At 42.8% G+C, this 17,539-nt stretch overlaps 1 protein-coding gene and 1 pseudogene across 2 annotated transcripts; one reads left to right on the plus strand and one right to left on the minus strand.

Moving 5' to 3' along the window:
• Nucleotides 1–5,013: 5,013 nt before the first annotated feature.
• On the minus strand, nt 5,014–5,556 carry LOC148877037 (uncharacterized). Its single transcript, XM_088968549.1, has one exon. The coding sequence runs from the start codon at nt 5,554–5,556 to the stop codon at nt 5,014–5,016; it is 543 nt and encodes a 180-aa protein (XP_088824675.1).
• An 8,897-nt stretch (nt 5,557–14,453) lies between these two features.
• Nucleotides 14,454–17,141, plus strand: LOC148877038 (SCARECROW-LIKE protein 7 pseudogene; annotated as a pseudogene). Its single transcript, XR_016110610.1, has one exon. The product of XR_016110610.1 is annotated as an SCARECROW-LIKE protein 7 pseudogene (transcript).
• Nucleotides 17,142–17,539: the final 398 nt, after the last annotated feature.

Raw genomic sequence — 17,539 nt, forward strand, 5'->3', positions numbered from 1 at the left:
TGCAGGATAAAGGGTTGTATTGGGCTGGAGTGAAGTATTCCTTCAACTTTCTGGGTTGGGCATCATTGATTCCGGCCATTTGGTTGCGGTGTTGGTGATGGAGGTACCTCTCTATTTCAGGTATGGGTTCCACAGTTTCTTTCCTTATATCACATTCCCAACATACAACTCAAAAGTCACTTTTCTTCTTGTTTAAATTTGAATTTTAAATTTTGAGTTTAATTTCAAAATTGGGTTTCGATATTGAAATTCTAAAATTTAAACTCAAATTTTGAAACTTTTTCCACCTTTTTTATGTTTTTATTTTTTTAATTTTTTATTATTTTAATTATTTTAATTATTTATTTATTCAAAATTTAAATTTTTGAAATTTAAATTCAAATTCAGATTTTGAAATTTAAATTCCTAAAATTCAAGTTCAAATTTGATTTTATTTATTTTATTTGTTTTTTTTTAATTTGAAATTTAAATTAAATTTAGATTTAGAAATTTAAATTGCTGAAATTTAAATTCAAATTTTAATTTTAAAATTAAAAAAAAATGCAAACAAATCAACCACACGACCTAGGGGCTGACCTAGGGTTTCCTAAACTAGTGGTTTAACCAATGTGATTCCTCTTAGGTTCATTAGGAATTACAACACTTCCTTTGGTTACCCAGGTAAGAGGTGGGGATGTGGGAGGCTTCTCTTGCTTTTGCAAGGACCTAATTAAGTAACCACAAAACCCGCTTTGGCGTAGCCGTTTAACCTCTTTACTTAGACACCAATCGCCGATTATGGAAAGTAATTACAAGTTTTCCTAAAATTTAGCACACTTTTGAACCAAATGTGTGGCTTCCCTAAAGGATCTTTCTATCCAAATTTTAAATTAGGGTCTAAGGTGAACCGCACGTGAAAGGTGGTGATTTTTGGGCCAAGGAAAAGCAAAATGAACACAACAAATGCAACTAATTACAATGCATGAACAAGTATTTCTAATATGCAATTCAGCAAAATAACATAAAAGAATAAAATAAACTAAGCAAGAGAAACAATTAAAATGATAAAAAGAAAAAAGAAATCCTAGCACATTCACAACTAGCAATGATAATTTAACAATTAAATAAACCTATATGATGCATGCTCTAGAATATGAAACCCTAAATTCTAGAATGCAAAAATTAATTATTTTTATTTTTATTTTTATTTCTGAAATTCAAAATTTTAAATTTAAATTTTGAAATTTGAAATTCAAATTCAAATTCAGATTTGAATTAAAATTAAAATAAAAATTCAAATTCAAAAGTTTAAATATAAAAGATTGTAAGAATAAAAATAACAGAAGAGAAAATAAAGAAAAGAAAGGAATGGTTGATCAGATCTAGTGGCGGTAGTAGCAAATTGGTTGAATAGCTTGCAGGAACCTCTCCTAACAAGAACTGAGCGTCCTCCCCTTCTACAACCCTTACACTCCTCAAGAAACCTTAGCCTTGTTAACTTGGTGAATTGACCAACCCTTTCTCCATGGCCCCTTGGGTCCTTTTAATAGAGAAGGGTGGATATAATTAGGAATAGAGAGAAAGAGGGGGGCGGAAGCTGGGTTTTGGCAAAGTTTGGGGCGCCCCTAGGGTTTCTAATGGAGGGTTAGGATGGTTTTGGGCTGATCCTAAGGCTGAAAAGAAAAGAAGAGGGCACTCAATATTATGTATGGTTGAGATTTGGGCACCCAGAAGTGAATAGGTGAGATTGAGGCTCCTAAGGTTGAAAGTTGGAGATTAGAAGAGGTGGGAGGTGCCTTAGAGCGGATGGCTGGGCCGCTAGGGTTTGCTAAGGATGAAAAGAGTAGGTTAAAAGGCGCCCTAAGGTTTGCTAAGATGTGGGGAGCATGCTAATAGAGTAGGCGGGGTGCCAAATTGGGTTTAGCAGCTAGGAGGCACCCTCTTGCTTTCAATTTTTCACAAAAACACCCCTTCTCTCAGCTGGATTTCACACTAGCTTCCCAAAAGCTACATTTCAGCCATGAAAATTTTACAGTTTTGCACAGGGAGCCTCAGAGGTCACAATATTGAAATTAACTAGGGATAGGGCACACTTTGACTTTTCTAAGGCCGAAAATACCCCTGAATTGATGCCCTTAAGGCATCAAAATGCATAATTATCAACAGCTCATGCCCCAAGGTTGCGTCTATGAGACTGTCTATTCTGGGAAGGGGAAGTTGTCATTTGGGTAGGCTTTGTTGAGGTCGGTGTAGTCGACGCACATGTACCACTTGTCGTTGGCTTTCTTCACGAGCATAAGATTAGCTACCTAGCTCAAGTACTATACCTCTCTAACAAAGTCTGTTGCAAGGAGGTTCCCGACCTCTCTAACAAAGTCTTCTGCCAATTTTGCTTTGTCCTTTAGTGTCGCGACATAGCACTTCCTAGATTCCAGTTGGTCGCCTTATACAACCCCCACTCCATACTTTGTTAGGAACTTCATTGAGAGGTAGTAGGTTGACACCACCATGCGAAGTGCGTACAGGATGGGTCGACTTAAAATGGCATTGTAGGGGAATGGGGTGGCAACCACCAAGAAGTTATGCTCAAACTAGATAATTTGGGCTTCGTTCCTACTACTACCGGCACTTTGATGCTACCAAGGGGCTTCACCACGTCTCCGCTAAAACAAACCAAGGGCACATCCGCAGGCTTTAGGTCCTCCCGGTCCAACTCCATTTTCTCAAATGCCTCCAGGAATAGGATGTCTCTCGAACTGCCTCAGTCCACCAAAATCCACTTTACCTCGAAGTCATTGACCACCATCTTGACCACGAGGGCTGAAGGGATGAGAAATCCATCATATAGATGGCCGAACCCTATAGAAAGATTGGGCGAAATTTCAAAAATTTCTCTCTCTCCCATGTGGGAATCACATTCCCTATTTTTGAAAACTGCATTTTCAATGATCAATCTTGAACCAAAACCAGACCAGATTTGAAACCAAAAGGGAGTGGAGGGATATACCTGATACGGAGTAATAATAACCTCCAATGAAGGTGTTTACGCCCAAGGAAAAATCTAAAGACAACTTCCACCGAAGATGACACCGTGCAGGATGAAGTAGAATCAACAGGACGACTCTTCAGCAAGAATTCGATGGAGGGATAGTGAGCACGACTTCAGATTACCTTTTAAACCAAAAGGTAATATCAAGAACCCTTCTTAATCTCTCCCACAAGTGGAAATCAAACTGGTATGGCGGCAAGAGCAGGAGAGAAGGAGAGTGCAGTCAAAGTGTGTTGTCTCTCTCTGGAATTCAGCAGTCTGTTAGATGATCTAGAGGTTCGCCCTGCTCTTCTATTTATAGCCTTAAAGGGAGGTTCTCCTAATCCCATTAGGAGTTTCCTAATCCAAATCTTTTATTTGGATTTGAACTCTCTTTAAGAGATAAGGATAATCCCTTATCTTATCTACAGATAAAGATTAGCCTTCCTAATCTAATTAGGAATTTTCGGATCCAAATCTTTATTTGGATTTGGATTCTTTGAGTGGATAGGGATAATCCCTTATCCTATCTACTGATCTAAATCCCATAACTGCCCTCTTTTAATTAATCTCATTAAGCCAGTTCGAATTGGCCTTTAGGCCCATTAAGTCTATCTGCTCACTTAGCCTCCTAACTGCTGCTCAGTTGGTTATCCTTGTATGGCGTAGGACCCAAATATTGATCTACACATCAGCCACATGGGCTCAGCCCAACCTCTGTTACAAGGCCTGGCCGAATTCATTGTAGGAGACAGTGAACCCCTGAGTCCATCACCATAGGTTCTTAATGGGCCCAACATTTACACTAAATGGTCCTTGGGTCAAGCCATCTTATAAAAACCCAAGGACTGTGGGCTGATGCAAGATTAACCCATCAGGTATTACCCTCAATGGCTTTACACTTTACCTCTTAGCGCATAATGATCAAACACTACCCGACAAGAGAGGACCTATACCTCAGCTACACTCTCTACTCACATGGATCTCGGGAATTAAAACTTTTTGCAAACATTTTGAAACCATAATATATATATGTATATCTCTATATAAATATATTTTTCAAAACAAATTTCAACAGTTGAAATCGACTGCTGGCAGTTTTGGTTTCCATCAGAGAGAGTGCATCCCCCCGATCATTCACTTTGCCCGACGAAGGGGCTGATCCTGTCACTATGGTCACCCACTCAGATGAATTCTTGGACTGTCCCAACATACCTAGGTTTTGACCCCCTCTAAGGATCTCTCTGATTGGCATATAAAAAACAACCCAATCCGACACGTAGTGTAATATCATAATCGAGTCTAGGGGTCAGGTGTAACATTCCAGTTTTGCCCATCTATCTCCAAGGTCCAGGGCAATACTGGAATTCTAGTTTGGTTCAAGGTTCCAAGAAAATCCACACTACAAGTACCTTAGGTCTCACCTTGGCAGTTGAGATAGGTCACCCCAACCAACTTGGCGGCACATCAGTGTAGGCCTTGGAAGAATAAGTCTCCCCAGAATAACATGAGTCTCATATGTGTCTAGTTTAAGGGTATTACATGGAAACACACCATAATAACATAAATCAAATATGCACTTTATTCATTTACATTAAATGTCATAATGTACATCATTCTGATTGAAGCTAAGGGCATACACTGTCTAACAGCTCCCACTTGCACTTAGGTCCAACCAGTTGGTTACCTCATACAACCCCCACATCGTACTTTGTCGGGAACTTCATCGAGAGGTAGTAGGTTGACACCACCATGCGAAGTGCATACAAGATGGGTCGACTTAAGATGGCATTGTAGGGGGATGGGGTAGCAACCACCAAGAAGGTGTGCTCAAACTAGATAGTGTTGGGTTCCATTCCTGCTACTATCGGCACTTTGATCCTACCGAGGGGCTTCACCACGTCTCCTCTAAAACAAACCAAGGGCACATCTGTTGGATTTAGGTCCTCCCGATCCAACTCCATTTTCTCAAACACCTCCAGGAATAGGATGTCTGTTGAACTGCCTCAGTCCACCAAAATCCACTTTACCTCAAAGTCATTGACCACCATCTTGATCACGAGGGCATCATCTTGCAGATATTGGATCCCGTGAATGCCGTCCTCGGTGAAGTATATGACTTCCTCCACCCGAGGGCGCTTCGGCGGCTTCTCATAATCATGCTCCAACTCTCGGACTGCATTCTTACTTGTCACCGTACTACAACCCTTTACTATTGATCCACCGGTGATCATATTATTCAACCCAAGGATCGGTCTTTTTGGTGCTGGTGGATCCCGGGGTGGCTGGTCTCTGTCATTCTTTTTGCTCGTCTCTGGTGCATCTCTACGCTGCTCGGCAAGTTGGTGATCCCTATCATCGTACTTTATGAACTTCCTGAGATAACCGTGACGGATCAGCTCCTCGATCTCATTCTTCAGGTTTCCACAACTCTTTGTATCATGCCCGACGTCACGGTGGAAGTGACAATATTGGTTAGGGTTGCGGCTAGCAGGGTTTCCTCTCATCCTGGGTGGCCACTTGACATAATTGGCTTCCTTTATCTGCATTAGAATCTCACCCCATTTTACATTTAGGGTGGTGTATTTGCGGTTCTACACTGGGGGGGTTTCTAGATTTCCGACTTGATCAGGAACCCCGATGTGGTGACCGACTCTTATTGGGCGATCTGCTTTGCCTATTGCATGGTGACCTACTTCTCTTTGGAAATTTACTCTTTCGCCACTAGTGCTTATTGCTTTTTCCCTCTTCCCGACCTACTACAGCTCTAACTGGGATCCTAGAGCCTCCTCCGCCTTGATGAAATTGTCGGCCTCTATGAGGAACACCTCCATGGAAGTTGGGGGGTTCAACTCGAGTTGCCAACGCAGATCGGGGTGATGGAGTCCCTACCACAGTGAGTTGCACAACAGGAACAAGGTTCGGTACCTAGAGTCTTTCAAGGTTGAACCTTTTGATGTAGTCCTTGAGAGATTCATTTTCCTGCTAGGCCACATTCAACAGGCTTGTAACTGACTTTGGGCACTTCTTGCTTGTAGCAAAGTGCATGATGAAGAGCTCCACAAACTGGCTCCAATTCTTTATTGAACTAGGAGGCAGTCCTTAGTACCACAGTCTTGCCGTACCTCTGAAGGTTGTAGAGAAGGTCATATAGAGGCAAGTGTCATCTACTCCATGTAGTAGCATTAGGGACTAGAATCTATCGTTGTGGTTGTTGGGGTCCTTCGTTCCATCATAGATCTCAAGGGCGGGTGTTTGAAGTTCTTCAGTCATGGAGATACGAGGATCTTTGGTGACAATGGGGAAGGCTGACTCAATGGAGTCGAGGTCGCCTACACAGTAACTGAGTTGACTTCTTCCCTCTTATCCTTCTTGACCTCCATGGTAGGGGCAATGTTGCTCTTTGCTGTGGTGCGGCGTGTGCGTCTGTGGTGTTGCTTATTTGCCACCTCATTCATGTTGTTCGCCTCTGTATAGGCTGGGTCTTGACCCTAGCATTCTCCCGGATAGAGGCCGGGTCTCAGTTGTTGAGATGGTAGGATAGGTTCGGGGCCGAGTCCTTGCTCCTGACACTAGGCTGTTGGTTACTGGGATGCTGGTGATGCGGGTCATCTTGTTGATGGTCATGTTGGTCATTCTGTGGACGGTGGTGCTAATCGTTCTGGGATGGTGGTGTTGGTCGTTCTGACGATTGTTCTATTGATGGTTGTTCCATTGGTCGATCGCAAGGGCTCGGGGTGGTGACGAACACCAGGGAAGTGTTGAACCCTGAGGTGGTGTTGGGCCCCGAGGTGGTGTTAGACCTCGAGGTGGTGTTAGGCCTTGGGGTGGTGTTAGGCCGTGGGGTGCTGGTGGGTGTCGGGGTTGTTGAGGCTACTGCAATGGCATGAATGCTCTGAACCTCTCCTCCCACACGCGTATCTGAAGGTTCATGCTCCTTACATATTTGATGAACCTACAATTTATCTATATTTTATGAGGTTTTTGCATGAAATTTTATGCTGGTTTAATTAGATTTTGCCCTATTTTAGCTTGATTGCAAGAAAGATTTCAGGGGGAGCCAAATCAACAAAAAGAAGGCAAAAGCAAGAAAAGAAAGCCCAAAATTTATCAAGTTCAGCCCGGCCCAGCCATGAGAGCAAGGGAGTTTCATTCGGCCCAAGTAGTGCAAGCTAACTCTTTGGAAAACCCAAGGGAAGAAGCCTAGCAAGAAGGAAATTTCGGCCCAGCCCATTTTTAGCCCAAATAACAGCCTAGAGTGTAGCCCACATGAGCTCAAAAGCAAACTAAGTTGTAGCCCAAATAGCAGCCCAAAGGGAGCTAGGGGCGGCAACTCCTAGAAGTTTCTTGAAGAGAAGGAGGGAGCACTCTAGAAGGTTCATGAGGGGTGTAATACACCCAATTCTAGAGACTTCAAGAAGGGGCAAGAGCCCCCTTGAAAAACTATATAAAGAGGCCTCTAGGAGGGGGGAGAGGTGTTCAATTGCTTGAGAGGAAGGCTCTCCCACTCTTAGAGGTTCGGCCACCTTGAGAGAAGAGAAGAGAAGAAGGCTAGGCGCAAGGAAGAAGAAGAAGAAGGGCTGAAGGAAGTTCAAGACAAGCAAGCTAGAAGAGAAGGTGAGTTCGAATTGAGGGTTTGTGATTCAAGGATCTTTTGAAATAAATCATTTGTAGTTTCATTCTCTTTTGATTTGAATTCAGTTTCTTTGTTATATTTTCTTTCTTCTTTCTCCTTGTTTCCATTCTTCCTTGATGTATTTCAGCTTGTAAAATTTCAGTTCAGCAATCTAATTCTTTTTGATTCATTCAAATGGTCATGAATTGTACTTGAAGTTTCTTGAATAAGGGTGTTATTGTAGATTAATTCGGCCAACTAACCTTCAAAACTCAGATCTGAATTCTCAGATCTAAGATTGCAATATCTGAATTGCTTGAAAGAGAATTCAGATCTGCAATTTTCAGATTGGCCGAATGGATCTAAAGCTTGGAATTCCTAGAGTGCTTGAGAGAGACTCTAGGAATTCAGATCTACTATTCAAGAACTGAATTGAGTGCAAGGTTAGAGATAACTTGCACAATTCAGTTGGTGATCAATTCAGATTTGAATTGATGCCTTAGAAGTGTTTGAAGAAATGCATGCATGGGGATTAGATTCTTACTAGAGATAGAAGAACCGTCACTCATGCATAGAATGAACATGCGCTTGAGAGAGGCTGTTCATAACCTTGGGGTTTCACCAAACCAAGGCTCAATCATGATTTATTCGAATGATCCAAATTGATAGATTGCTGAATTCTGAGATTGACATTTACTGCTTACTCTTCTAACCTGATTTGAAGGCAATTGGGCCAATGATTTAGATAGATTTTAATTTAGGATTTTTTAGCTTTCATTAAAGTTTTGATTTATTTGTTGATCAGATAAGAAGTGCTCAAATTAGTATTGGTAATTGTTTCCTAAATCCTCGTGGGAACGATACTTCACTCACTACTTTATTACTTGAACGGCTAGTGCACTTGCTAGTGTCACAATGAGCCACACATCAACATACTACACCAGCTCATAGAACTGGAAGAGTCGAGGGCATAGTGAACTACCCAATTGTTACAAAGGGAATCTTTGGGTTCACTGTGGTCCACTCTTGCCCCCCAGTAATTGGTACTTCAACGTCCTTGTTATTAGTGTTGCTGGAAGATGCCATTGAGTGTGTGGAATTCAAAAACTAGAAGTAGGAACTTGGCCTTTTGTTGCGGTTCCCACAGACAGTGCCAATTGATGGTGCACAATTTGGTTGCTCCTAGCCGGAGGGCAGCTCGGGCGTCAATCCGCTTAGTTGGCCAATCAAACTGCAAAAATGTGAACTTAGAGGACCTGGGGTGGCTTACTCGGTGTGGGTACTTTGATGCTTAAGTTAGTAAATGTATGCAAGATGAAGGCTTGTAAGCTAGAAGGCTAGTGAGCAAATAATCATGCATACCTTATAACGTTGGGGTTAATGCCCTTATATAGGCGAGCTGTCGCAGGTATTACGAAAACCTTTGAAATCCCCGGCCCATGCTACTAGGAATCGTTCCATACTCGGAGGTGGACTTCGTGTGAGCTGATAAGGCTTATCATGTTTGCCCGATCCAGGCGGGATAAGGATAAGGCTTGTGGACGTGCAGCGTGATCCCGGAGAGGTCAGAGACAGCTTGCTAGCTTCTAGAAGTTGGCTACATGTCACCTCAGCCCATTGGGCCATCACAAGCTGCTTGGATCTTGGTCTTGGCTGTGGTGCCCAAGGTACCCGAGCTAACCTGACTTACTGAGGTGGCAGGGAATGCTGAGTTGTTATCCATGTCATCAGGTCAATCCACATGTCCGAGTGTTGACAGGTTAGGCCAAGTTACCCCTCATCAGCACCTATCCAACTCTACGGTAGAGTTAAGATTTATTGAGGTGGATGATGTGTGGCTCATTGTGACACTAGCAAGTGCACTAGCCGTTCAAGTAATAAAGTAGTGAGTGAAGTATCGTTCCCACAAGGATTTAGGAAACAATTACCAATACTAAATTGAGTACTTCTTATCTGATCAACAAATAATCAAAACTTTAATGAAAGCTAAAAAAAAAATCCTAAATTAAAATCTATCTAAATCATTGGCCCAATTGCCTTCAAATCAGGTTAGAAGAGTAAGCAGTAAATGTCAATCTCAGAATTCAGCAATCTATCAATTTGGATCATTCGAATAAATCATGATTGAGCCTTGGTTTGGTGAAACCCCAAGGTCATGAACAGCCTTTCTCAAGCGCATGTTCATCCTATGCATGAGTGACGGTTCTTCTATCTCTAGCAAGAATCTAATCCCCATGCATGCATTTCTTCAAACACTTCTAAGGCATCAATTCAAATCTGAATTGATCACCAACTGAATTGTGCAAGTTATCTCTAACCTTGCACTCAATTCAGTTCTTGAATAGTAGATCTGAATTCCTAGAGTCTCTCTCAAGCACTCTAGGAATTCCAAGCTGTAGATTAATTCGGCCAATCTGAAAATTGCAGATTTGAATTCTCTTTCAAGCAATTCAGATCTTGCAATCTCAGATCTGAGAATTCAGATCTGAGTTTTGAAGGTTAGTTGGCCGAATTAATCTACAATAACACCCTTATTCAAGAAACTTCAAGTACAATTCATGACCATTTGAATGAATCAAAAAGAATTAGATTGCTAAACTAAAATTTTACAAGCTGAAATACATCAAGGAAGAATGGAAAAAAGGAGAAAGAAAAAAGAAAATATAACAAAGAAACTGAATTCGAATCAAAAGAGAATGAAACTACAATTGATTTATTACAAAAGATCTTTGAATCACAAACCCTCAATTCGAACTCACCTTCTCTTCTAGCTTGCTTGTCTTGAACTTCCTTCAGCCCTTCTTCTTCTTCTTCCTTGCGCCTAGCCTTCTTCTCTTCTCTTCTCTCAAGGTGGCCGAACCTCTAAGAGTGGGAGAGCCTTCCTCTCAAGCAATTGAACACCTCTCCCCCCTCCTAGAGGCCTCTTTATATAGTTTTTCAAGGGGGCTCTTGCCCCTTCTTGAAGCCTCTAGAATGGGGTGTATTACACCCATTTCTTGAACTTTCTAGATCTCTCTTGAAAGCCTCCTAAGGGCTGCTATTTGGGCTGCACTTAGGCTCTCTCTTAGCACATGATAGCTATACATTGAGCTGCTCTTTTGGGCTGAGAATGGGCCTTCCTTGCTGGGCCAAATTCTACTCATAGCAAGGCTTTCTTTTCTTGGGTTTTCTCAAAAAATTCATTTGCTCTTCTTGGGCCGAAGTGCTCTCTCTTGCTTCCATGACCGGGTGGGACTGAAATTGGTCTTTTTGAACCTTCTTTTCTTGCCTTTTTCCTTCCTTTTCTTGGATTAATTATCCCTGAACTTATTCTTAGCATTAAGCTAAATTAAGGCAAAAATTAATAAAACCGGCATAAAAATCCATGCTAAAGTCCTCAAAAATTATAGATAAATTGTAAGTTCATCAGTGGACTGAACAATAAAAACCTCTTTTTTTTTTTTTAATTTCTTCTCTTTTAACAATTCGGCTATGATACCAAAAAGGCTATGTTTGGTTTGAAAGAAAAAGTAGGGAAAGAAAAGGAAATCTTTACAAATCTTGTATATGTTTTCCTGCAGTTCTCTTCCTTTTCCTACTTTTTCCTCCAAACCAAACACAGCCAAAAGGTATGATATCGAGAAAACTTATTTCCAATCAACCGGTATCATGAAATTAGTGTTGGTCTTGGTTGTTTCCAATCAACACAAGTCGACATGGGGATTCCCGGATTATAAGTTACAACAACAAGTTATTAGAATGTCGAGATTTTGTCATACTTTGACATTGCTTGCATTTTTGGTTCAGTTGGTCCATCGAAGTATCGAACCATTTAGGGGTGTTCTATAATGTTGATAAGAAATTGGTGGGTGTAGACTGGTCCACACCACACCCTATGGCAAGGACCAATCCACACCACACCACAGTCCATAGTTGTTCTGAACTATAGACAAATTGTGTGAATTGGAGCAATCCACACCCACAGTGGCGTTCTGTATAGGGATGGCAATTTTCCCCATTTCCCCGATCCCCATGGGGATCCGCCTCGAATGGGGCGGGGATAGAGATGATTTTCCCCCCGCGAGGATGGGGATAGGCAAATTTTCATCCTTGTTAGTAGGGACGGGGAGAGCACTCCCCGCCCTGCGGGGATCCCGATTATATATATATATATATATATGTACACATATATCTACATATTAATATTTTTAAAAATATGGTTGAAAATGTTTGAATATTTTCTAATGGGATTATAAATTTTAATTATTTTATTTTTATTTCTTTTAAATAAAAAAAAAAACAAAAACAAAATGGTTAATGTTATAAAAAATCACGAGGAATGGGGATCCCCGTAGGGACGGGGATGGGGATAACCTTGTCTCCGTTAGTGGGGATGGGGATGGGGAGAGGCTCCCTGTCCCCACCCGCCCTGTTGCCATTCCTAGTTTTGTAGGCATGGTGTAGACCAGTCCACACCACGCTTTTTGATTCCATGTATCTCATATACATCTATGAAGCATCTACACCAACATTTTAAAAAACGACCCAGAAATGGAACTGCTTTGGCCATTGGTTTCTAGGTCGATGGTCCGACTGTCCGGTTTGAATGAACGACCAGTTTTGACAAACAAATTAAAAAGTAAAAAATAGTTAAAAATAAAACTGTTAAAAAACCGTTGAATGGGTTGACGGGTTGACCGCTTGGGTCAACAGGTTGTTGACTTTTTCAACGGTTTTTGGTCAAAAATCGGGTTTGGGGTAAAATAGAATCGCTTGCCTATATGGTTCCTGGGCCGAGCAGTCCGATAGTCCAGGTCAATGACAGTTCGAAAACCTTGATCTAACACAATTAATCATAATTTTTGCATTTTATATGATAAATATATTGAAAAATGCATCAATGAATTAATATTAACCAATAAATATTAATTTTTTTATAAAAAATAGTAAAATAATTAAAATTTTAAAAATAATAATTTAAATATTATTTTATTGATAAAACATTAAATTTTAAAAAATATAATAAATTATTTAAAATATTTAATATTTTATTGACAAAAATATTAAAATGTGAAACAAATAATAGGGTTTTAACCTTTTAGGGAAAGTGTGAAGTAAGGGATCAAAATTCAAGTGTGAATGGTCCCTAACCATGAGATTTTGCCATGGATGAGAAATGGGGTGTGGACGGGACCGGTCTGTAGAACTGGTGTTTATCCCGTGGACGAAATGGTCCCATCCACAAGATGAACATGGTGCAAAACATAGGCCTGTTCATGGGCCGAGTAGCCCGATGGCCCAATCCAACCCCTAGACGGGCTTGTGCATGGATTTTAGCCCACGGGCTTGACCTTGGGCCCAAAAGCCCAAACCCAACTATTTTACGAGTCGGGCTCGGGATTTGTCACAAAAGCCCAGCCTGAGCCCAGCCCGACATTTGTAACTTCTTCTAAACCCTAGCTAAATAACCCTTTCCTATTCCTTCTTTTCATCTTCTATCTTCTCTCTTCACTCTCACTTTCAAGAATTGGCATGAACCCAGACAAGTAGCCACCGTTCTCAGTCTCAAAGGTGTCAGGCAAGCTCAGGAACCGGTCGTCTCTCTCTCTGGCGGTGAGTCTTCTCTCTCTTTCTCTCTTTCTCTCTCTCGCAGTTCTCATTCTCACTCAATATCGCATATTCTCAAGAACCAGCGAACTCAAGCACCGGCGAACTCAGGCACCGGCGCTAGCCGCACCACTAGTGAACTCAGTCACCCCTCTCTCCGGCAATGAGTCCTGCATTTCTCAACTTTATAAAAATCATGCATTTCAACCTCTCTTACTTTGTAGTCTATAGTCTGTATAAGTCATGCATTTCTCAACTCCGAACAAGCCTTATCAGGCTTCGGGCTTTAGGCTTTTTATGAGGGCTGGGCTCGGGCCTAAGTTGTAAGCCTGTTGGTTGGGCCAGGCTCAGGCTCAAGCCTAAAAAAATCCTATTAATGAAGAGAAAAAGCCCAGCCCAGCCTGGCCCATGAATATGTCTTGCCGAACACCGCCTTAGTCCATTCTCAGTTCGTGGGCCGGGTTCGGGCCTGTCTTTTGCCAAAATTTGAATAAATCCGGCCCAAAGTCTGAATACGACAGTGTAAATTTAGGCCCTAAGCCGGTAAGCCCGTTCTGGTCTCTAGCCACGAACGTAGATCTCATCAACCGCCTAAAAAAATAATAATAATAATAATAAAAAACGGACGCCGCCGATGGGTGAGATGGCAACTGGACCCACACGACAACCGGAGGGAGCGCCTTTTCTTTTCTTTTATGACCCTTCTTTTTCAATTTGCTGGTGGCCGTAGTACCACTCGATCTCCAAAACGAACGGTTCAAATTTTTTTCCTTTCTCGAAAAGACTACAGAGCACAACACGAAGCCATGAGATCACTAATCACGATGATGTGGGAGAAGGCCAAGAAGGGATCACGTGGACGGTCAGGTATGGGTAGCAAGCACGTCATGAATGGTGCATATTAGGCTGTGTTTGGTTCGAAAGAAAAAGATAGTACTACCTTTTCCTATTTCTTATTTCAAATCAAACACAGCTTTAAATGAGTGAGATTGTAAAAAAAGGGGGAGAATGAGAGAGAGAAGAAGAAGAAGTGGGGCCGGGGAATAAGGAAAACCAGTGCGTGGCAGAGGTAGCCAAAGTGTAGGGTTTCCTAATTTCATTTTTGTAAGTGTGAACTCAGAACCGGTGAAATGAAGGGGTAGGTGGGACCTATTGGTTTTTGGCTTCTTACTGTGGGCCCCTGATCTGCTGCTTCTGGTCTCTGAGACTGGGTTCTCTCTAACATAAATAAACCAACCTATCCCATCTCTCAAACCCAAACCACTCCTCCCATCTCTCAAAGCCAAACTATTACTATTCACACATTCACACTAGTCACTGACATTCTTTCTTTCGTTTCAAACTCGAAAATCAGTTGAAGCTACAAATTTACATAGCTCTCTCTCTCTCTCTCTCTCTCTCTCGGTCCAGCAGGCCAGGCGACGGACTTGTCGAAAACGAAAAGCGTCTCTCTGAGCGCAATCACTTTCTTTTGGGGCTTTCTTTTTCGGGGAGAAAAAGGTGAAAGATTGCTTTCTCTCTCCCCCCGACTCTATCTAAACAAAGCCCACAACTCCATCTCATTTATTTTGTTGTTCAATTCATCACTCAATCCTGCTAGACAGAAAAATAAATTCAATCACATCCACTTACCATTGATCTCATCTGTATGCGATTGAATACATAAAGAAGGCCACTCCATCGTCATTGTCTTTATCCGATAGTCTGATACACTGAGCTGTCTTTCCGGGCGACCATTTCGCCGGAGAATGGCTTACATGTGCACTGACAGTGGAAATCTAATGGCGATCGCTCAACAAGTCATCAAGCAAAAACAACAGCAGCAGCAGCAACAGCTCGTAGGCGTCGATACTTTCTCCCCCCTCAACCCATGGAGTGGGACCCATCAAACCATTAATAATCCTCCATCCTTTGGATATGGTCTCGGCGCTGGTTTCTATGACTCCTTTCCCGTCGCCGGAACTTCAGATACCGGGGACACCATGCTCCCGTTTCCACACTTGGACGATCCGCACCACTCGACCGACTTCAGGTTCTCTGATTTGGGTGGAAATACCGGTGACGAGTTCGACTCGGACGAATGGATGGACAGTTTAATGGCTGGTGGTGAGTCGACGGAGAGCTCGGAGCTTCCATCCGTCTGCGACACATGGCACGCCAACCATGACTACTCTCCCTATGGCGGCGATCCCTTCGTTGCCTGCTCCGGTCGGCTCAACGTCTCCGTTCCTTCACCGTCCGACCTCAATCGACTCGTCTTCTCAGATACCCAGAAAACTCCCAAACCACTCCAAACTCAAGCTTCGACGTGCGCCCCTTCGCCGCCAGCTCCACCACTTCCGCCGCTACCTGATGACTCCCCAACAGCGATTCATCCGCCAGCAATAAATAGGGGAAATGATGCCAGTGGTGTCTATGCTCCTTCACCTGATGAAACCGAGTCCGCGTCGCAGCTGTTGAACTCCCTCCTGGACTGTGCCCGAGTGGCCGATTCCGAGCCCGAACGCGCCGTCAAGCCACTGATCGGACTCCGGGAGTCATTTTCCGAACACGGCGATCCAACGGAAAGAGTTGCATTTTATTTCGCCGAAGCTCTTTACAATCGGATTTCTACAAAAGCTGGGAGAACCGCGTCTACCGTTGAGACTTGTCCGCAAGATTTTACACTGTCTAAAACTTTAAACGACGCTTGTCCCTATTCGAAGTTTGCCCATTTAACGGCGAACCAGGCGATACTCGAAGCGACTGAGACGGCGAGTCGGATACACATCGTGGACTTTGGAATCGTCGAAGGAGTTCAATGGGCGGCACTCTTCCAAGCTCTGGCCACTCGGTCCACCGGGAAACCTTCCAGAATCCGAATCTCTGGAATTCCCGCTCCCGCTCTTGGGAAATCACCGGGGGATTCTCTGGTGGCCACCGGTAATCGTCTACGGGAATTCGCCAAAGTTCTCGATCTAAATTTTGAGTTCGAATCTATCTTGACACCAATTGAAGAACTTGAGGAGTCGAGTTTCCGAGTTGACATGGATGAGGTTTTGGCGGTCAATTTCGTGCTTCAGCTGTATAACCTGTTGGACGAGACACCAGCTGCCGTCGAGAGGGCTCTGCGATTGGCAAAATCTCTGAAACCCAAGGTCGTGACGCTCGGGGAGTACGAAGCGGGGTTGAACCGGGTCGATTTTCTCAACCGGTTTAAGGTTGCGTTGCGGTACTACACGGCGGTTTTCGAGTCGCTTGAGCCAGGCATGGCAAGAGACTCTGCCGAGAGGCTCCTGGTCGAAAGGTTGCTACTTGGTAGGCGGATCGCTGGTGTGATTGGACCAGAAGAAGGTGAAGAAGGTTCGATCAAACGGGAAAGAATGGAGGAGAAGCGGCGATGGAAGGCTTGGATGGAAGGTTGTGGGTTCCAATCGGTGGCCCTTAGCCATTACGCCATTAGCCAGGCTAAGATCCTCCTTTGGAATTATAGTTACAGTTCTATGTATTCTCTGATGGAATCACCACCTGGGTTTCTTTCGCTTTTGTGGAATGACGTCCCCCTTCTCACTGTTTCTTCCTGGCGCTAGTGGGTTTTGTTTTGTTCCAATTTCCGCCATCGATGGTCTTATCAGGAACATTTTGCAAAAGAGAGGAGGAATGGGGTTGCCACGAATCTACAGATATTGTTTTGGAAAATCCTCACTTGGGTTTGACTGGCATGGCTTCGCCATTGGTGCTTGTTTGGTGCTTCTGATCATTCAGATGAACAATTGCTCGTTATTTTGCCATTTTGTTTCTAGCCGTTTCTTTTTGTTTGTTTACAGGTCTGATTGGATGGGTATATCTGTAAAAAAGAAAGAAGAAAAGATCTTTAGCGATCTGTATATAGTTTTGGGTCTGATACTGTGTAACTTTAACTTCTCTTCAATCTGTCCATCTCCATATGATCAATCTGAGTCGAGTAAAATTGGAATTTGATTTGGAAAACGAATCAATTCTCGTTCAGGGAATTGGCTTCGTTAGCTGCTGGATCGAATCGTGTATTTTTTGAAGCTTCCCTCCTCTCCGACGCCTTCATTTACTGGCAAGTGGCAATCTTTTTTTTCTCTTCTTTTTAATTGGCTTTTAATGGCATTCCTTTCATGCTGCAATGAAAAAAAGAAGGCCCAACTCCATTTCCTTCCGCTCCAGTTTGAAAATTTTACCGTTAAGTTATTCCGATTGCCCGGAAATACCCTCCATGTGATGTGAGGTGGACGCTCGTTTATCCGTTCTACCAATGGCCTGAGAGTAACAGCAAGCCACGTGAGAAAATTAGGGATTTCGTGTCTTTAAGGCTCCGTTTGGAA

The sequence above is a fragment of the Nelumbo lutea genome, chromosome 1, assembly GCF_056320005.1.
Source record: "Nelumbo lutea isolate HS-2025 chromosome 1, American lotus-T2T, whole genome shotgun sequence".
NCBI lineage: Eukaryota > Viridiplantae > Streptophyta > Magnoliopsida > Proteales > Nelumbonaceae > Nelumbo > Nelumbo lutea.

Excerpts from the sequence above, each read along its gene's own strand:
- LOC148877037 (XM_088968549.1), bottom strand. The coding sequence starts at position 5,556 with ATGCAGATAAAGGAAGCCAATTATGTCAAGTGGCCACCCAGGATGAGA.